General features: G+C 38.4%; 1 protein-coding gene across 1 annotated transcript in view; it reads left to right on the forward strand.

Annotated features, from left to right (window-relative positions):
- The first annotated feature begins 276 nt into the window (after positions 1-276).
- LOC142201113 (solute carrier family 52, riboflavin transporter, member 3-B-like) overlaps positions 277-21,713 on the forward strand; it is a 32,575-nt gene continuing 11,138 nt past the window's right edge. The window contains exon 1 of the mRNA XM_075271941.1: positions 277-1,325. Coding sequence (XP_075128042.1) covers positions 340-1,325 — 986 coding nt within the window. The 5' untranslated portion in view covers positions 277-339. The remainder of the gene's footprint in view (positions 1,326-21,713) is intronic.

Here is a 21,713-nt window from a genome sequence, read left to right on the forward strand (position 1 = left end):
GCTCCTCCCCTGTATGATGTCACTGAGGGGGTGTGCTCTTCCCTTGTGCCCCCATGTCCTCGATACCTCCAGGTTGCTGCTGTCCGTGTTCTCTGTTCTGTGAGTTGTCTGATATTTCTCTTTCTCTCCTTTTTCCAGACTAATCGTGAAGCTCCTGACATCCTGATCTAGTTACTGAAGACTAAGCTTGGAAACCGAACCTTTGGCTTTTGAGGACTAGGACAAAGTTCTTGTTGTTAGCAGATCCCTCATGCCAAGCCTCTGAGAGATGAAATGATGGGGGTCAGATCAGACTGACCACCTGCTCCGAGCTCCTGAGCACACAATGGCCTAGAGATCATGGCGCTCAGGCTGCATCTTCTCTCCTGCTTGCTGGGCCTAGGTTCCTGGGTTGCCATCAATGGGGTTTGGGTGGAGCTACCTGTGTTGGTGCCCCATACTCCAGAGGGCTGGGACCTTCCCTCCTACCTTTCTCTCCTTATTCAGTTTGCTAACATTGGGCCACTTGCTGTTACTCTGATCCATAAGTTTTGCCCGGGACGTCTCCAGGAGGGCCCTGTGATATTTGTGATTTTGGCGGTCGGAGTTGGGTCATGTGTCTTGTTGGCTTTCCTTTGGCAGGAGACCAGCTGGGTGGCCTCATCCCGGAGGAGCACGGCCCTGCTCAGCCTCATTTTCTTCCTCTCTCTGGTGGACTGCACGTCTTCAGTCACGTTTCTTCCTTATATGACTCGTCTCAGGCCAGATTACTTGATCTCATACTTCATTGGAGAGGGCCTGAGTGGCCTGATGCCCGCCTTACTGGCCCTGGCACAAGGGGTGGGTGTAGTCGTCTGTGAGCCCAGCAATAGAACAGAACTAAATGGCTCAGACCCCACAGGACACCTGACAGTGCAATACCTGCCAGCCAGATTCCCAGCATGGGCGTTCTTCCTGTTCCTGGCGGGTATGATGGGCCTCTGTTTAGTCGCCTTCATCATCCTTCACAAGATACCCAAAGAGCAGGGGCACCGGGAGGCAGGAACGGGCACAAGGCAAGTGAATGAAGAACCCTGGGCCAGAGGAGTGGAGCAGAAGCCAATGATGGCTGAAGACGAAGCTGTAACCGGCGAGACAAAGAAAGACATAAGCAAGTACTCGACGTGGGAGAAGGTCTTCATCTACCTGGTCCTAGCCTGGGTGAATGCCCTGACCAATGCAGTGCTGCCATCTGTCCAGACCTTCTCCTGTATGCCATATGGAGGAAACATCTACCACCTGGCCGCTACACTAGCGTCTATGGCAAACCCAGTAGCATGCGGCATTGCTATGTATCTACCCAGCAGGTAAGCGTATAGGAGTAGTATGTATGACAGGTAAGAGTGTAAGAATAGTATGTATGGCAGGTAAGAGTATAGGAGTAGTATGTATGACAGGTGAGAGAGTATAGAAGTAGTATGTATGACAGGTAAGAGTATAGGAGTAGTATGTATGACAGGTAAGAGTATAGGAGTAGTATGTATGGCAGGTAAGAGTAAAGGAGTAGTATGTATTACAGGTAAGAGAGTATAGGAGTAGTATGTATGACAGGTAAGAGAGTATAGGAGTAGTATGTATGGCAGGTAAGAGAGTATAGGAGTAGTATGTATGACAGGTAAGAGAGTATAGGAGTAGTATGTATGACAGGTAAGAGTATAGGAGTAGTATGTATGGCAGGTAAGAGTATAGGAGTAGTATGTATGGCAGGTAAGAGTATAGGAGTAGTATGTATTACAGGTAAGAGAGTATAGGAGTAGTATGTATGGCAGGTAAGAGAGTATAGGAGTAGTATGTATGACAGGTAAGAGAGTATAGGAGTAGTATGTATGGCAGGTAAGAGTATAGGAGTAGTATGTATGGCAGGTAAGAGAGTATAGGAGTAGTATGTATGACAGGTAAGAGTATAGGAATAGTATGTATGGCAGGTAAAAGTATAGGAGTAGTATGTATGACAGGTAAGAGTATAGAAGTAGTATGTATGACAGGTAAGAGAGTATAGGAGTAGTATGTATGGCAGGTAAGAGAGTATAGGAGTAGTATGTATGGCAGGTAAGAGTATAGGAGTAGTATGTATGGCAGGTGAGAGAGTATAGACGTAGTATGTATGACAGGTGAGAGAGTATAGAAGTAGTATGTATGACAGGTAAGAGACTATAGGAGTAGTATGTATGACAGGTAAGAGTATAGACGTAGTATGTATGACAGGTGAGAGAGTATAGAAGTAGTATGTATGACAGGTAAGAGAGTATAGGAGTAGTATGTATGACAGGTAAGAGTATAGGAGTAGTATGTATGGCAGGTAAGAGTATAGGAGTAGTATGTATTACAGGTAAGAGAGTATAGGAGTAGTATGTATGGCAGGTAAGAGAGTATAGGAGTAGTATGTATGACAGGTAAGAGAGTATAGGAGTAGTATGTATGGCAGGTAAGAGTATAGGAGTAGTATGTATGGCAGGTAAGAGAGTATAGGAGTAGTATGTATGACAGGTAAGAGTATAGGAATAGTATGTATGGCAGGTAAAAGTATAGGAGTAGTATGTATGACAGGTAAGAGAGTATAGGAGTAGTATGTATGGCAGGTAAGAGAGTATAGGAGTAGTATGTATGGCAGGTAAGAGTATAGGAGTAGTATGTATGGCAGGTGAGAGAGTATAGACGTAGTATGTATGACAGGTGAGAGAGTATAGAAGTAGTATGTATGACAGGTAAGAGAGTATAGGAGTAGTATGTATGACAGGTAAGAGTATAGACGTAGTATGTATGACAGGTGAGAGAGTATAGAAGTAGTATGTATGACAGGTAAGAGAGTATAGGAGTAGTATGTATGACAGGTAAGAGTATAGGAGTAGTATGTATGGCAGGTAAGAGTATAGGAGTAGTATGTATGGCAGGTAAGAGTATAGGAGTAGTATGTATGGCAGGTAAGAGTATAGGAGTAGTATGTATGACAGGTAAGAGTATAGACGTAGTATGTATGACAGGTGAGAGAGTATAGAAGTAGTATGTATGACAGGTAAGAGAGTATAGGAGTAGTATGTATGGCAGGTAAGAGTATAGGAGTAGTATGTATGGCAGGTAAAAGTATAGAAGTAGTATGTATGACAGGTAAGAGAGTATAGGAGTAGTATGTATGGCAGGTAAGAGAGTATAGGAGTAGTATGTATGACAGGTAAGAGAGTATAGGAGTAGTATGTATGGCAGGTAAGAGTATAGGAGTAGTATGAATGGCAGGTAAAAGTATAGAAGTAGTATGTATGACAGGTAAGAGAGTATAGGAGTAGTATGTATGGCAGGTAAGAGAGTATAGGAGTAGTATGTATGGCAGGTAAGAGTATAGGAGTAGTATGTATGACAGGTAAGAGAGTATAGGAGTAGTATGTATAACAGGTAAGAGTATAGGAGTAGTATGTATGACAGGTAAGAGAGTATAGGAGTAGTATGTATGGCAGGTAAGAGTATAGGAGTAGTATGTATGACAGGTAAGAGTATAGACGTAGTATGTATGACAGGTGAGAGAGTATAGAAGTAGTATGTATGACAGGTAAGAGAGTATAGGAGTAGTATGTATGACAGGTAAGAGAGTATAGGAGTAGTATGCATGGCAGGTAAGAGTATAGGAGTAGTATGTATGGCAGGTAAAAGTATAGAAGTAGTATGTATGACAGGTAAGAGAGTATAGGAGTAGTATGTATGGCAGGTAAGAGAGTATAGGAGTAGTATGTATGGCAGGTAAGAGTATAGGAGTAGTATGTATGACAGGTAAGAGAGTATAGGAGTAGTATGTATGGCAGGTAAGAGTATAGGAGTAGTATGTATGACAGGTAAGAGAGTATAGGAGTAGTATTTAGGAGTAGTATGTATGGCAGGTAAGAGTATAGGAGTAGTATGTATGGCAGGTAAGAGTATAGGAGTAGTATGTATGACAGGTAAGAGTATAGGAGTTGTATGTATGACAGGTAAGAGAGTATAGGAGTAGTATGTATGACAGGTAAGAGAGTATAGGAGTAGTATGTATGACAGGTAAGAGAGTATAGGAGTAGTATGTATGGCAGGTAAGAGTATAGGAGTAGTATGTATGGCAGGTAAGAGTATAGGAGTATTATGTATGACAGGTAAGAGTGTAGGAGTAGTATGTATGACAGGTAAGAGTATAGGAGTAGTATGTATGGCAGGTAAGAGTATAGGAGTAGTATGTATGACAGGTAAGAGTATAGGAGTAGTATGTATGGCAGGTAAGAGTATAGGAGTAGTATGTATGACAGGTAAGAAAGTATAGGAGTAGGGTGTATGACAGGTAAGAGAGTATAGGTGTAGTATGTATGACAGGTAAGAGAGTATAGGAGTAGTATGTATGGCAGGTAAGAGAGTATAGGAGTAGTATGTATGGCAGGTAAGAGTATAGGAGTAGTATGTATGACAGGTAAGAGAGTATAGGAGTAGTATGTATGGCAGGTAAGAGTATAGGAGTAGTATGTATGACAGGTAAGAGAGTATAGGAGTAGTATATAGGAGTAGTATGTATGGCAGGTAAGATTATAGGAGTAGTATGTGTGACAGTTAAGAGAGTATTGGAGTAGTATGTATTACAGGTAAGAGTATAGGAGTAGTATGTATGACAGGTAAGAGTATAGGAGTAGTATGTATGACAGGTAAGAGTATAGAAGTAGTATGTATGACAGGTAAGAGTATAGGAGTAGTATGTATGGCAGGTAAGAGTATAGGAGTTGTATGTATGACAGGTAAGAGAGTATAGGAGTAGTATGTATGACAGGTAAGAGAGTATAGGAGTAGTATGTATGACAGGTAAGAGTATAGGAGTAGTATGTATGGCAGGTAAGAGTGTAAGAATAGTATGTATGACAGGTAAGAGTATAGGAGTAGTATGTATGACAGGTAAGAGTATAGGAGTAGTATGTATGACAGGTAAGAGTGTAGGAGTAGTATGTATGACAGGTAAGAGTATAGGAGTAGTATGTATGGCAGGTAAGAGTATAGGAGTAGTATGTATGACAGGTAAGAGTATAGGAATAGTATGTATGGCAGGTAAGAGTATAGGAGTAGTATGTATGACAGGTAAAAGAGTATAGGAGTAGTATGTATGGCAGGTAAGAGTATAGGAGTAGTATGTGTGACAGTTAAGAGAGTATTGGAGTAGTATGTATGACAGGTAAGAGTATAGGAGTAGTATGTATGACAGGTAAGAGAGTATAGGAGTAGTATGTATGGCAGGTAAGAGTATAGGAGTTGTATGTATGACAGGTAAGAGAGTATAAGAGTAGTATATAGGAGTAGTATGTATGGCAGGTAAGAGTATAGGAGTAGTATGTGTGACAGTTAAGAGAGTATAGGAGTAGTATGTATGACAGGTAAGAGTATTGGAGTAGTATGTATGACAGGTAAGAGTATAGGAGTAGTATGTATGACAGGTAAGAGAGTATAGGAGTAGTATGTATGACAGGTAAGAGAGTATAGGAGTAGTATGTATGGCAGGTAAGAGTATAGGAGTAGTATGTATGGCAGGTAAAAGTATAGAAGTAGTATGTATGACAGGTAAGAGAGTATAGGAGTAGTATGTATGGCAGGTAAGAGAGTATAGGAGTAGTATGTATGGCAGGTAAGAGTATAGGAGTAGTATGTATGACAGGAAAGAGAGTATAGGAGTAGTATGTATGGCAGGTAAGAGTATAGGAGTAGTATGTATGGCAGGTAAGAGTATAGGAGTAGTATGTATGACAGGTAAGAGTATAGACGTAGTATGTATGACAGGTGAGAGAGTATAGAAGTAGTATGTATGACAGGTAAGAGAGTATAGGAGTAGTATGTATGACAGGTAAGAGAGTATAGGAGTAGTATGTATGGCAGGTAAGAGTATAGGAGTAGTATGTATGGCAGGTAAAAGTATACAAGTAGTATGTATGACAGGTAAGAGAGTATAGGAGTAGTATGTATGGCAGGTAAGAGAGTATAGGAGTAGTATGTATGCAGGTAAGAGTATAGGAGTAGTATGTATGACAGGTAAGAGAGTATAGGAGTAGTATGTATGGCAGGTAAGAGAGTATAGGAGTAGTATGTATGACAGGTAAGAGTATAGAAGTAGTATGTATGACAGGTAAGAGAGTATAGGAGTAGTATGTATGGCAGGTAAGAGAGTATAGGAGTAGTATGTATGGCAGGTAAGAGTATAGGAGTAGTATGTATGACAAGTAAGAGAGTATAGGAGTAGTATATGGGAGTAGTATGTATGGCAGGTAAGAGTATAGGAGTAGTATGTGTGACAGTTAAGAGAGTATTGGAGTAGTATGTATGACAGGTAAGAGTATAGGAGTAGTATGTATGACAGGTAAGAGTATAGGAGTAGTATGTATGACAGGTAAGAGTATAGGAGTAGTATGTATGACAGGTAAGAGTATAGGAGTAGTATGTATGACAGGTAAGAGTATAGGAGTAGTATGTATGACAGGTAAGAGTATAGGAGTAGTATGTATGACAGGTAAGAGTATGGGAGTAGTATGTATGACAGGTAAGAGTATAGGAGTAGTATGTATGACAGGTAAGAGTATAGAAGTAGTATGTATGACAGGTAAGAGTATAGGAGTAGTATGTATGACAGGTAAGAGTATAGGAGTAGTATGTATGACAGGTAAGAGTATAGGAGTAGTATGTATGACAGGTAAGAGTATGGGAGTAGTATGTATGGCAGGTAAAAGTATAGGAGTAGTATGTATGACAGGTAAGAGTATAGGAGTAGTATGTATGACAGGTAAGAGTATAGAAGTAGTATGTATGACAGGTAAGAGTATAGGAGTAGTATGTATGACAGGTAAGAGTATAGGAGTAGTATGTATGACAGGTAAGAGTATAGGAGTAGTATGTATGACAGGTAAGAGTATGGGAGTAGTATGTATGACAGGTAAGAGTATAGGAGTAGTATGTATGACAGGTAAGAGTATAGGAGTAGTATGTATGACAGGTAAGAGTATGGGAGTAGTATGTATGGCAGGTAAAAGTATAGGAGTAGTATGTATGACAGGTAAGAGAGTATAGAAGTAGTATGTATGGCAGGCAAAAGTATAGGAGTAGTATGTATGACAGGTAAGAGTATAGGAGTAGTATGTATGACAGGTAAGAGTATAGAAGTAGTATGTATGACAGGTAAGAGTATAGGAGTAGTATGTATGACAGGTAAGAGTATAGGAGTAGTATGTATGACAGGTAAGAGTATAGGAGTAGTATGTATGACAGGTAAGAGTATGGGAGTAGTATGTATGGCAGGTAAAAGTATAGGAGTAGTATGTATGACAGGTAAGAGAGTATAGGAGTAGTATGTATGGCAGGTAAGAGAGTATAGGAGTAGTATGTATGGCAGGTAAGAGTATAGGAGTAGTATGTATGACAGGAAAGAGAGTATAGGAGTAGTATGTATGACAGGTAAGAGTATAGGAGTAGTATGTATGACAGGTAAGAGTATATAAGTAGTATGTATGACAGGTAAGAGAGTATAGGAGTAGTATGTATGGCAGGTAAGAGTATAGGAGTAGTATGTATGACAGGTAAGAGTATAGGAGTAGTATGTATGACAGGTAAGAGTATATAAGTAGTATGTATGACAGGTAAGAGAGTATAGGAGTAGTATGTATGGCAGGTAAGAGAGTATAGGAGTAGTATGTATGGCAGGTAAGAGTATAGGAGTAGTATGTATGACAGGAAAGAGAGTATAGGAGTAGTATGTATGACAGGTAAGAGTATAGGAGTAGTATGTATGACAGGTAAGAGAGTATAGGAGTAGTATGTATGGCAGGTAAGAGTATAGGAGTAGTATGTATGACAGTTAAGAGAGTATTGGAGTAGTATGTATGACAGGTAAGAGTATAGGAGTAGTATGTATGACTGGTAAGAGAGTATAGGAGTAGTATGTATGGCAGGTAAGAGTATAGGAGTAGTATGTATGACAGGTAAGAGAGTATAGGAGTAGTATGTATGACAGGTAAGATTATAGGAGTAGTATGTAATGCAGGTAAGAGTATAGGAGTAGTATGTATGGCAGGTAAGAGAGTATAGGAGTAGTATGTATGGCAGGTAAGAGTGTAAGAATAGTATGTATGGCAGGTAAGAGTATAGGAGTAGTATGTATGACAGGTAAGAGTGTAGGAGTAGTATGTATGACAGGTAAGAGAGTATAGGAGTAGTATGTATAACAGGTAAGAGTATAGGAGTAGTATGTATGACAGGTAAGAGTGTAGCAGTAGTATGTATGACAGGTAAGAGAGTATAGGAGTAGTATGTATAACAGGTAAGAGTATAGGAGTAGTATGTATGGCAGGTAAGAGTATAGGAGTAGTATTTATGACAGGTAAGAGTATAGGAGTAGTATGTATGGCAGGTAAGAGTATAGGAGTAGTATGTATGGCAGGTAAGAGAGTATAGGAGTAGTATGTATGACAGGTAAGAGAGTATAGGAGTAGTATGTATAACAGGTAAGAGTATAGGAGTAGTATGTATGGCAGGTAAGAGTATAGGAGTAGTATGTATGACAGGTAAGAGTATAGGAGTAGTATGTATGGCAGGTAAGAGTATAGGAGTAGTATGTATGGCAGGTAAGAGAGTATAGGAGTAGTATGTATGACAGGTAAGAGAGTATAGGAGTAGTATGTATGACATGTAAGAGTATAGGAGTAGTATGTATGGCAGGTAAGAGTATAGGAGTAGTATGTATGACAGGTAAGAGTATAGGAGTAGTATGTATGACAGGTAAGAGTATAGGAGTAGTATGTATGACAGGTAAGAGTATATAAGTAGTATGTATGACAGGTAAGAGAGTATAGGAGTAGTATGTATGGCAGGTAAGAGTATAGGAGTAGTATGTATGACAGGTAAGAGTATAGGAGTAGTATGTATGACAGGTAAGAGTATATAAGTAGTATGTATGACAGGTAAGAGAGTATAGGAGTAGTATGTATGGCAGGTAAGAGTATAGGAGAAGTATGTATGACAGGTAAGAGAGTATAGGAGTAGTATGTGTGACAGTTAAGAGAGTATTGGAGTAGTATGTATGACAGGTAAGAGTATAGGAGTAGTATGTATGACAGGTAAGAGTATAGAAGTAGTATGTATGACAGGTAAGAGTATAGGAGTAGTATGTATGACAGGTAAGAGAGTATAGGAGTAGTATTTAGGAGTAGTATGTATGGCAGGTAAGAGTATAGGAGTAGTATGTGTGACAGTTAAGAGAGTATTGGAGTAGTATGTATGACAGGTAAGAGTATAGGAGTAGTATGTATGACAGGTAAGAGTATAGAAGTAGTATGTATGACAGGTAAGAGTATAGGAGTAGTATGTATGACAGGTAAGAGTATAGGAGTAGTATGTATGACAGGTAAGAGTATAGAAGTAGTATATATGACAGGTAAGAGTATAGGAGTAGTATGTATGGCAGGTAAGAGTATAGGAGTTGTATGTATGACAGGTATGAGAGTATAGGAGTAGTATGTATGACAGGTAAGAGAGTATAGGAGTAGTATGTATGACAGGTAAGAGAGTATAGGAGTAGTATGTATGGCAGGTAAGAGTATAGGAGTAGTATGTATGGCAGGTAAGAGTATAGGAGTTGTATGTATGACAGGTAAGAGAGTATAGGAGTAGTATGTATGACAGGTAAGAGAGTATAGGAGTAGTATGTATGACAGGTAAGAGTATAGGAGTAGTATGTATGACAGGTAAGAGTATAGGAGTAGTATGTATGACAGGTAAGAGTGTAGGAGTAGTATGTATGACAGGTAAGAGTATAGGAGTAGTATGTATGGCAGGTAAGAGTATAGGAGTAGTTTGTATGACAGGTAAGAGTATAGGAATAGTATGTATGGCAGGTAAGAGTATAGGAGTAGTATGTATGACAGGTAAAAGAGTATAGGAGTAGTATGTATGGCAGGTAAGAGTGTAAGAATAGTATGTATGACAGGTAAGAGTATAGGAGTAGTATGTATGACAGGTAAGAGTATAGGAGTAGTATGTATGACAGGTAAGAGTATAGGAGTAGTATGTATGACAGGTAAGAGTATAGGAGTAGTATGTATGGCAGGTAAGAGTATAGGAGTAGTATGTATGACAGGTAAGAGAGTATAGGAGTAGTATGTATGACAGGTAAGAGAGTATAGGAGTAGTATGTATGGCAGGTAAGAGTATAGGAGTAGTATGTATGACAGTTAAGAGAGTATTGGAGTAGTATGTATGACAGGTAAGAGTATAGGAGTAGTATGTATGACAGGTAAGAGAGTATAGGAGTAGTATGTATGGCAGGTAAGAGTATAGGAGTAGTATGTATGACAGGTAAGAGAGTATAAGAGTAGTATATAGGAGTAGTATGTATGGCAGGTAAGAGTATAGGAGTTGTATGTATGACAGGTAAGAGAGTATAGGAGTAGTATGTATGACAGGTAAGAGTATAGGAGTAGTATGTATGACAGTTAAGAGAGTATTGGAGTAGTATGTATGACAGGTAAGAGTATAGGAGTAGTATGTATGACAGGTAAGAGAGTATAGGAGTAGTATGTATGGCAGGTAAGAGTATAGGAGTAGTATGTATGACAGGTAAGAGAGTATAAGAGTAGTATATAGGAGTAGTATGTATGGCAGGTAAGAGTATAGGAGTTGTATGTATGACAGGTAAGAGAGTATAGGAGTAGTATGTATGGCAGGTAAGAGTATAGGAGTAGTATGTATGACAGGTAAGAGAGTATAAGAGTAGTATATAGGAGTAGTATGTATGACAGGTAAGAGTATTGGAGTAGTATGTATGACAGGTAAGAGTATAGGAGTAGTATGTATGACAGGTAAGAGAGTATAGGAGTAGTATGTATGACAGGTAAGAGAGTATAGGAGTAGTATGTATGGCAGGTAAGAGTATAGGAGTAGTATGTATGGCAGGTAAAAGTATAGAAGTAGTATGTATGACAGGTAAGAGAGTATAGGAGTAGTATGTATGGCAGGTAAGAGAGTATAGGAGTAGTATGTATGGCAGGTAAGAGTATAGGAGTAGTATGTATGACAGGAAAGAGAGTATAGGAGTAGTATGTATGGCAGGTAAGAGTATAGGAGTAGTATGTATGGCAGGTAAGAGTATAGGAGTAGTATGTATGACAGGTAAGAGTATAGACGTAGTATGTATGACAGGTGAGAGAGTATAGAATTAGTATGTATGACAGGTAAGAGAGTATAGGAGTAGTATGTATGACAGGTAAGAGAGTATAGGAGTAGTATGTATGGCAGGTAAGAGTATAGGAGTAGTATGTATGGCAGGTAAAAGTATACAAGTAGTATGTATGACAGGTAAGAGAGTATAGGAGTAGTATGTATGGCAGGTAAGAGAGTATAGGAGTAGTATGTATGCAGGTAAGAGTATAGGAGTAGTATGTATGACAGGTAAGAGAGTATAGGAGTAGTATGTATGGCAGGTAAGAGAGTATAGGAGTAGTATGTATGACAGGTAAGAGTATAGAAGTAGTATGTATGACAGGTAAGAGAGTATAGGAGTAGTATGTATGGCAGGTAAGAGAGTATAGGAGTAGTATGTATGGCAGGTAAGAGTATAGGAGTAGTATGTATGACAAGTAAGAGAGTATAGGAGTAGTATATGGGAGTAGTATGTATGGCAGGTAAGAGTATAGGAGTAGTATGTGTGACAGTTAAGAGAGTATTGGAGTAGTATGTATGATAGGTAAGAGTATAGGAGTAGTATGTATGACAGGTAAGAGTATAGGAGTAGTATGTATGACAGGTAAGAGTATAGGAGTAGTATGTATGACAGGTAAGAGTATAGGAGTAGTATGTATGACAGGTAAGAGTATAGGAGTAGTATGTATGACAGGTAAGAGTATAGGAGTAGTATGTATGACAGGTAAGAGTATGGGAGTAGTATGTATGACAGGTAAGAGTATAGGAGTAGTATGTATGACAGGTAAGAGTATAGAAGTAGTATGTATGACAGGTAAGAGTATAGGAGTAGTATGTATGACAGGTAAGAGTATAGGAGTAGTATGTATGACAGGTAAGAGTATAGGAGTAGTATGTATGACAGGTAAGAGTATGGGAGTAGTATGTATGGCAGGTAAAAGTATAGGAGTAGTATGTATGACAGGTAAGAGAGTATAGGAGTAGTATGTATGGCAGGTAAGAGAGTATAGGAGTAGTATGTATGGCAGGTAAGAGTATAGGAGTAGTATGTATGACAGGAAAGAGAGTATAGGAGTAGTATGTATGACAGGTAAGAGTATAGGAGTAGTATGTATGACAGGTAAGAGAGTATAGGAGTAGTATGTATGGCAGGTAAGAGTATAGGAGTAGTATGTATGACAGTTAAGAGAGTATTGGAGTAGTATGTATGACAGGTAAGAGTATAGGAGTAGTATGTAGGACAAGTAAGAGAGTATAGGAGTAGTATGTATGGCAGGTAAGAGTATAGGAGTAGTATGTATGACAGGTAAGAGAGTATAGGAGTAGTATGTATGGCAGGTAAGAGTATAAGAGTAGTATGTATGACAGTTAAGAGAGTATAGGAGTAGTATGTATGACAGGTAAGATTATAGGAGTAGTATGTAATGCAGGTAAGAGTATAGGAGTAGTATGTATGGCAGGTAAGAGAGTATAGGAGTAGTATGTATGGCAGGTAAGAGTGTAAGAATAGTATGTATGACAGGTAAGAGTATAGGAGTAGTATGTATGACAGGTAAGAGTATAGGAGTAGTATGTATGACAGGTAAGAGTGTAGGAGTAGTATGTATGACAGGTAAGAGAGTATAGGAGTAGTATGTATGACAGGTAAGAGAGTATAGGAGTAGTATGTATAACAGGTAAGAGTATAGGAGTAGTATGTATGACAGGTAAGAGTGTAGCAGTAGTATGTATGACAGGTAAGAGAGTATAGGAGTAGTATGTATAACAGGTAAGAGTATAGGAGTAGTATGTATGGCAGGTAAGAGTATAGGAGTAGTATTTATGACAGGTAAGAGTATAGGAGTAGTATGTATGGCAGGTACGAGTATAGGAGTAGTATGTATGGCAGGTAAGAGAGTATAGGAGTAGTATGTATGACAGGTAAGAGAGTATAGGAGTAGTATGTATAACAGGTAAGAGTATAGGAGTAGTATGTATGGCAGGTAAGAGTATAGGAGTAGTATGTATGACAGGTAAGAGTATAGGAGTAGTATGTATGGCAGGTAAGAGTATAGGAGTAGTATGTATGGCAGGTAAGAGAGTATAGGAGTAGTATGTATGACAGGTAAGAGAGTATAGGAGTAGTATGTATGACAGGTAAGAGTATAGGAGTAGTATGTATGGCAGGTAAGAGTATAGGAGTAGTATGTATGACAGGTAAGAGTATAGGAGTAGTATGTATGACAGGTAAGAGTATAGGAGTAGTATGTATGACAGGTAAGAGTATATAAGTAGTATGTATGACAGGTAAGAGAGTATAGGAGTAGTATGTATGGCAGGTAAGAGTATAGGAGTAGTATGTATGACAGGTAAGAGTATAGGAGTAGTATGTATGACAGGTAAGAGTATATAAGTAGTATGTATGACAGGTAAGAGAGTATAGGAGTAGTATGTATGGCAGGTAAGAGAGTATAGGAGTAGTATGTATGGCAGGTAAGAGTATAGGAGTAGTATGTATGACAGGTAAGAGTATAGGAGTAGTATGTATGACAGGTAAGAGAGTATAGGAGTAGTATGTATGGCAGGTAAGAGTATAGGAGTAGTATGTATGACAGTTAAGAGAGTATTGGAGTAGTATGTATGACAGGTAAGAGTATAGGAGTAGTATGTATGACAGGTAAGAGAGTATAGGAGTAGTATGTATGGCCGGTAAGAGTATAGGAGTAGTATGTATGACAGGTAAGAGAGTATAGGAGTAGTATGTATGGCAGGTAAGAGTATAAGAGTAGTATGTATGACAGTTAAGAGAGTATAGGAGTAGTATGTATGACAGGTAAGATTATAGGAGTAGTATGTAATGCAGGTAAGAGTATAGGAGTAGTATGTATGGCAGGTAAGAGAGTATTGGAGTAGTATGTATGGCAGGTAAGAGTGTAAGAATAGTATGTATGGCAGGTAAGAGTATAGGAGTAGTATGTATGACAGGTAAGAGTATAGGAGTAGTATGTATGACAGGTAAGAGTGTAGGAGTAGTATGTATGACAGGTAAGAGAGTATAGGAGTAGTATGTATAACAGGTAAGAGTATAGGAGTAGTATGTATGACAGGTAAGAGTGTAGCAGTAGTATGTATGACAGGTAAGAGAGTATAGGAGTAGTATGTATAACAGGTAAGAGTATAGGAGTAGTATGTATGGCAGGTAAGAGTATAGGAGTAGTATTTATGACAGGTAAGAGTATAGGAGTAGTATGTATGGCAGGTAAGAGTATAGGAGTAGTATGTATGGCAGGTAAGAGAGTATAGGAGTAGTATGTATGACAGGTAAGAGAGTATAGGAGTAGTATGTATAACAGGTAAGAGTATAGGAGTAGTATGTATGGCAGGTAAGAGTATAGGAGTAGTATGTATGACAGGTAAGAGTATAGGAGTAGTATGTATGGCAGGTAAGAGTATAGGAGTAGTATGTATGGCAGGTAAGAGAGTATAGGAGTAGTATGTATGACAGGTAAGAGAGTATAGGAGTAGTATGTATGACATGTAAGAGTATAGGAGTAGTATGTATGGCAGGTAAGAGTATAGGAGTAGTATGTATGACAGGTAAGAGTATAGGAGTAGTATGTATGACAGGTAAGAGTATAGGAGTAGTATGTATGACAGGTAAGAGTATATAAGTAGTATGTATGACAGGTAAGAGAGTATAGGAGTAGTATGTGTGACAGGTAAGAGTATAGGAGTAGTATGTATGACAGGTAAGAGTATGGGAGTAGTATGTATGGCAGGTAAAAGTATAGGAGTAGTATGTATGACAGGTAAGAGAGTATAGGAGTAGTATGTATGGCAGGTAAGAGAGTATAGGAGTAGTATGTATGGCAGGTAAGAGTATAGGAGTAGTATGTATGACAGGAAAGAGAGTATAGGAGTAGTATGTATGACAGGTAAGAGTATAGGAGTAGTATGTATGACAGGTAAGAGAGTATAGGAGTAGTATGTATGGCAGGTAAGAGTATAGGAGTAGTATGTATGACAGTTAAGAGAGTATTGGAGTAGTATGTATGACAGGTAAGAGTATAGGAGTAGTATGTAGGACAGGTAAGAGAGTATAGGAGTAGTATGTATGGCAGGTAAGAGTATAGGAGTAGTATGTATGACAGGTAAGAGAGTATAGGAGTAGTATGTATGGCAGGTAAGAGTATAAGAGTAGTATGTATGACAGTTAAGAGAGTATAGGAGTAGTATGTATGACAGGTAAGATTATAGGAGTAGTATGTAATGCAGGTAAGAGTATAGGAGTAGTATGTATGGCAGGTAAGAGAGTATAGGAGTAGTATGTATGGCAGGTAAGAGTGTAAGAATAGTATGTATGACAGGTAAGAGTATAGGAGTAGTATGTATGACAGGTAAGAGTATAGGAGTAGTATGTATGACAGGTAAGAGTGTAGGAGTAGTATGTATGACAGGTAAGAGAGTATAGGAGTAGTATGTATGACAGGTAAGAGAGTATAGGAGTAGTATGTATAACAGGTAAGAGTATAGGAGTAGTATGTATGACAGGTAAGAGTGTAGCAGTAGTATGTATGACAGGTAAGAGAGTATAGGAGTAGTATGTATAACAGGTAAGAGTATAGGAGTAGTATGTATGGCAGGTAAGAGTATAGGAGTAGTATTTATGACAGGTAAGAGTATAGGAGTAGTATGTATGGCAGGTACGAGTATAGGAGTAGTATGTATGGCAGGTAAGAGAGTATAGGAGTAGTATGTATGACAGGTAAGAGAGTATAGGAGTAGTATGTATAACAGGTAAGAGTATAGGAGTAGTATGTATGGCAGGTAAGAGTATAGGAGTAGTATGTATGACAGGTAAGAGTATAGGAGTAGTATGTATGGCAGGTAAGAGTATAGGAGTAGTATGTATGGCAGGTAAGAGAGTATAGGAGTAGTATGTATGACAGGTAAGAGAGTATAGGAGTAGTATGTATGACAGGTAAGAGTATAGGAGTAGTATGTATGGCAGGTAAGAGTATAGGAGTAGTATGTATGACAGGTAAGAGTATAGGAGTAGTATGTATGACAGGTAAGAGTATAGGAGTAGTATGTATGACAGGTAATAGTATATAAGTAGTATGTATGACAGGTAAGAGAGTATAGGAGTAGTATGTATGGCAGGTAAGAGTATAGGAGTAGTATGTATGACAGGTAAGAGTATAGGAGTAGTATGTATGACAGGTAAGAGTATATAAGTAGTATGTATGACAGGTAAGAGAGTATAGGAGTAGTATGTATGGCAGGTAAGAGAGTATAGGAGTAGTATGTATGGCAGGTAAGAGTATAGGAGTAGTATGTATGACAGGTAAGAGTATAGGAGTAGTATGTATGACAGGTAAGAGAGTATAGGAGTAGTATGTATGGCAGGTAAGAGTATAGGAGTAGTATGTATGACCGTTAAGAGAGTATTGGAGTAGTATGTATGACAGGTAAGAGTATAGGAGTAGTATGTATGACAGGTAAGAGAGTATAGGAGTAGTATGTATGGCCGGTAAGAGTATAGGAGTAGTATGTATGACAGGTAAGAGAGTATAGGAGTAGTATGTATGGCAGGTAAGAGTATAAGAGTAGTATGTATGACAGTTAAGAGAGTATAGGAGTAGTATGTATGACAGGTAAGATTATAGGAGTAGTATGTAATGCAGGTAAGAGTATAGGAGTAGTATGTATGGCAGGTAAGAGAGTATTGGAGTAGTATGTATGGCAGGTAAGAGTGTAAGAATAGTATGTATGGCAGGTAAGAGTATAGGAGTAGTATGTATGACAGGTAAGAGTATAGGAGTAGTATGTATGACAGGTAAGAGTGTAGGAGTAGTATGTATGACAGGTAAGAGAGTATAGGAGTAGTATGTATAACAGGTAAGAGTATAGGAGTAGTATGTATGACAGGTAAGAGTGTAGCAGTAGTATGTATGACAGGTAAGAGAGTATAGGAGTAGTATGTATAACAGGTAAGAGTATAGGAGTAGTATGTATGGCAGGTAAGAGTATAGGAGTAGTATTTATGACAGGTAAGAGTATAGGAGTAGTATGTATGGCAGGTAAGAGTATAGGAGTAGTATGTATGGCAGGTAAGAGAGTATAGGAGTAGTATGTATGACAGGTAAGAGAGTATAGGAGTAGTATGTATAACAGGTAAGAGTATAGGAGTAGTATGTATGGCAGGTAAGAGTATAGGAGTAGTATGTATGACAGGTAAGAGTATAGGAGTAGTATGTATGGCAGGTAAGAGTATAGGAGTAGTATGTATGGCAGGTAAGAGAGTATAGGAGTAGTATGTATGACAGGTAAGAGAGTATAGGAGTAGTATGTATGACATGTAAGAGTATAGGAGTAGTATGTATGGCAGGTAAGAGTATAGGAGTAGTATGTATGACAGGTAAGAGTATAGGAGTAGTATGTATGACAGGTAAGAGTATAGGAGTAGTATGTATGACAGGTAAGAGTATATAAGTAGTATGTATGACAGGTAAGAGAGTATAGGAGTAGTATGTGTGACAGTTAAGAGAGTATTGGAGTAGTATGTATGACAGGTAAGAGTATAGGAGTAGTATGTATGACAGGTAAGAGAGTATAGGAGTAGTATTTAGGAGTAGTATGTATGGCAGGTAAGAGTATAGGAGTAGTATGTGTGACAGTTAAGAGAGTATTGGAGTAGTATGTATGACAGGTAAGAGTATAGGAGTAGTATGTATGACAGGTAAGAGTATAGAAGTAGTATGTATGACAGGTAAGAGAGTATAGGAGTAGTATGTATGACAGGTAAGAGTATAGGAGTAGTATGTATGACAGGTAAGAGTATAGGAGTAGTATGTATGACAGGTAAGAGTATAGGAGTAGTATGTATGACAGGTAAGAGTATAGAAGTAGTATGTATGACAGGTAAGAGTATAGGAGTAGTATGTATGGCAGGTAAGAGTATAGGAGTTGTATGTATGACAGGTATGAGAGTATAGGAGTAGTATGTATGACAGGTAAGAGAGTATAGGAGTAGTATGTATGACAGGTAAGAGAGTATAGGAGTAGTATGTATGGCAGGTAAGAGTATAGGAGTAGTATGTATGGCAGGTAAGAGTATAGGAGTTGTATGTATGACAGGTAAGAGAGTATAGGAGTAGTATGTATGACAGGTAAGAGAGTATAGGAGTAGTATGTATGACAGGTAAGAGTATAGGAGTAGTATGTATGGCAGTAAGAGTGTAAGAATAGTATGTATGACAGGTAAGAGTATAGGAGTAGTATGTATGACAGGTAAGAGTATAGGAGTAGTATGTATGACAGGTAAGAGTGTAGGAGTAGTATGTATGACAGGTAAGAGTATAGGAGTAGTATGTATGGCAGGTAAGAGTATAGGAGTAGTTTGTATGACAGGTAAGAGTATAGGAATAGTATGTATGGCAGGTAAGAGTATAGGAGTAGTATGTATAACAGGTAAAAGAGTATAGGAGTAGTATGTATGGCAGGTAAGAGTGTAAGAATAGTATGTATGACAGGTAAGAGTATAGGAGTAGTATGTATGACAGGTAAGAGTATAGGAATAGTATGTATGACAGGTAAGAGTGTAGGAGTAGTATGTATGACAGGTAAGAGTATAGGAGTAGTATGTATGGCAGGTAAGAGTACAGGAGTAGTATGTATGACAGGTAAGAGAGTATAGGAGTAGTATGTATGACAGGTAAGAGAGTATAGGAGTAGTATGTATGGCAGGTAAGAGAGTATAGGAGTAGTATGTATGACAGGTAAAAGTATAGGAGTAGTATTTATGGCAGGTAAGAGTATAGGAGTAGTATGTATGGCAGGTAAGAGAGTATAGGAGTAGTATGTATGGCAGGTAAGAGTATAGGAGTAGTATGTATGACCGTTAAGAGAGTATTGGAGTAGTATGTATGACAGGTAAGAGTATAGGAGTAGTATGTATGACAGGTAAGAGAGTATAGGAGTAGTATGTATGGCCGGTAAGAGTATAGGAGTAGTATGTATGACAGGTAAGAGAGTATAGGAGTAGTATGTATGGCAGGTAAGAGTATAAGAGTAGTATGTATGACAGTTAAGAGAGTATAGGAGTAGTATGTATGACAGGTAAGATTATAGGAGTAGTATGTAATGCAGGTAAGAGTATAGGAGTAGTATGTATGGCAGGTAAGAGAGTATTGGAGTAGTATGTATGGCAGGTAAGAGTGTAAGAATAGTATGTATGGCAGGTAAGAGTATAGGAGTAGTATGTATGACAGGTAAGAGTATAGGAGTAGTATGTATGACAGGTAAGAGTGTAGGAGTAGTATGTATGACAGGTAAGAGAGTATAGGAGTAGTATGTATAACAGGTAAGAGTATAGGAGTAGTATGTATGACAGGTAAGAGTGTAGCAGTAGTATGTATGACAGGTAAGAGAGTATAGGAGTAGTATGTATAACAGGTAAGAGTATAGGAGTAGTATGTATGGCAGGTAAGAGTATAGGAGTAGTATTTATGACAGGTAAGAGTATAGGAGTAGTATGTATGGCAGGTAAGAGTATAGGAGTAGTATGTATGGCAGGTAAGAGAGTATAGGAGTAGTATGTATGACAGGTAAGAGAGTATAGGAGTAGTATGTATAACAGGTAAGAGTATAGGAGTAGTATGTATGGCAGGTAAGAGTATAGGAGTAGTATGTATGACAGGTAAGAGTATAGGAGTAGTATGTATGGCAGGTAAGAGTATAGGAGTAGTATGTATGGCAGGTAAGAGAGTATAGGAGTAGTATGTATGACAGGTAAGAGAGTATAGGAGTAGTATGTATGACATGTAAGAGTATAGGAGTAGTATGTATGGCAGGTAAGAGTATAGGAGTAGTATGTATGACAGGTAAGAGTATAGGAGTAGTATGTATGACAGGTAAGAGTATAGGAGTAGTATGTATGACAGGTAAGAGTATATAAGTAGTATGTATGACAGGTAAGAGAGTATAGGAGTAGTATGTGTGACAGTTAAGAGAGTATTGGAGTAGTATGTATGACAGGTAAGAGTATAGGAGTAGTATGTATGACAGGTAAGAGAGTATAGGAGTAGTATTTAGGAGTAGTATGTATGGCAGGTAAGAGTATAGGAGTAGTATGTGTGACAGTTAAGAGAGTATTGGAGTAGTATGTATGACAGGTAAGAGTATAGGAGTAGTATGTATGACAGGTAAGAGTATAGAAGTAGTATGTATGACAGGTAAGAGAGTATAGGAGTAGTATGTATGACAGGTAAGAGTATAGGAGTAGTATGTATGACAGGTAAGAGTATAGGAGTAGTATGTATGACAGGTAAGAGTATAGGAGTAGTATGTATGACAGGTAAGAGTATAGAAGTAGTATGTATGACAGGTAAGAGTATAGGAGTAGTATGTATGGCAGGTAAGAGTATAGGAGTTGTATGTATGACAGGTATGAGAGTATAGGAGTAGTATGTATGACAGGTAAGAGAGTATAGGAGTAGTATGTATGACAGGTAAGAGAGTATAGGAGTAGTATGTATGGCAGGTAAGAGTATAGGAGTAGTATGTATGGCAGGTAAGAGTATAGGAGTTGTATGTATGACAGGTAAGAGAGTATAGGAGTAGTATGTATGACAGGTAAGAGAGTATAGGAGTAGTATGTATGACAGGTAAGAGTATAGGAGTAGTATGTATGGCAGTAAGAGTGTAAGAATAGTATGTATGACAGGTAAGAGTATAGGAGTAGTATGTATGACAGGTAAGAGTATAGGAGTAGTATGTATGACAGGTAAGAGTGTAGGAGTAGTATGTATGACAGGTAAGAGTATAGGAGTAGTATGTATGGCAGGTAAGAGTATAGGAGTAGTTTGTATGACAGGTAAGAGTATAGGAATAGTATGTATGGCAGGTAAGAGTATAGGAGTAGTATGTATGACAGGTAAAAGAGTATAGGAGTAGTATGTATGGCAGGTAAGAGTGTAAGAATAGTATGTATGACAGGTAAGAGTATAGGAGTAGTATGTATGACAGGTAAGAGTATAGGAATAGTATGTATGACAGGTAAGAGTGTAGGAGTAGTATGTATGACAGGTAAGAGTATAGGAGTAGTATGTATGGCAGGTAAGAGTACAGGAGTAGTATGTATGACAGGTAAGAGAGTATAGGAGTAGTATGTATGACAGGTAAGAGAGTATAGGAGTAGTATGTATGGCAGGTAAGAGTATAGGAGTAGTATGTATGACAGTTAAGAGAGTATTGGAGTAGTATGTATGACAGGTAAGAGTATAGGAGTAGTATGTATGACAGGTAAGAGAGTATAGGAGTAGTATGTATGGCAGGTAAGAGTATAGGAGTAGTATGTATGACAGGTAAGAGAGTATAAGAGTAGTATATAGGAGTAGTATGTATGGCAGGTAAGAGTATAGGAGTTGTATGTATGACAGGTAAGAGAGTATAGGAGTAGTATGTATGACAGGTAAGAGTATAGGAGTAGTATGTATGGCAGTAAGAGTGTAAGAATAGTATGTATGACAGGTAAGAGTATAGGAGTA

This window comes from Leptodactylus fuscus, chromosome 4 (assembly GCF_031893055.1).
Source record: "Leptodactylus fuscus isolate aLepFus1 chromosome 4, aLepFus1.hap2, whole genome shotgun sequence".
NCBI classification, from domain to species: Eukaryota; Metazoa; Chordata; class Amphibia; order Anura; family Leptodactylidae; genus Leptodactylus; species Leptodactylus fuscus.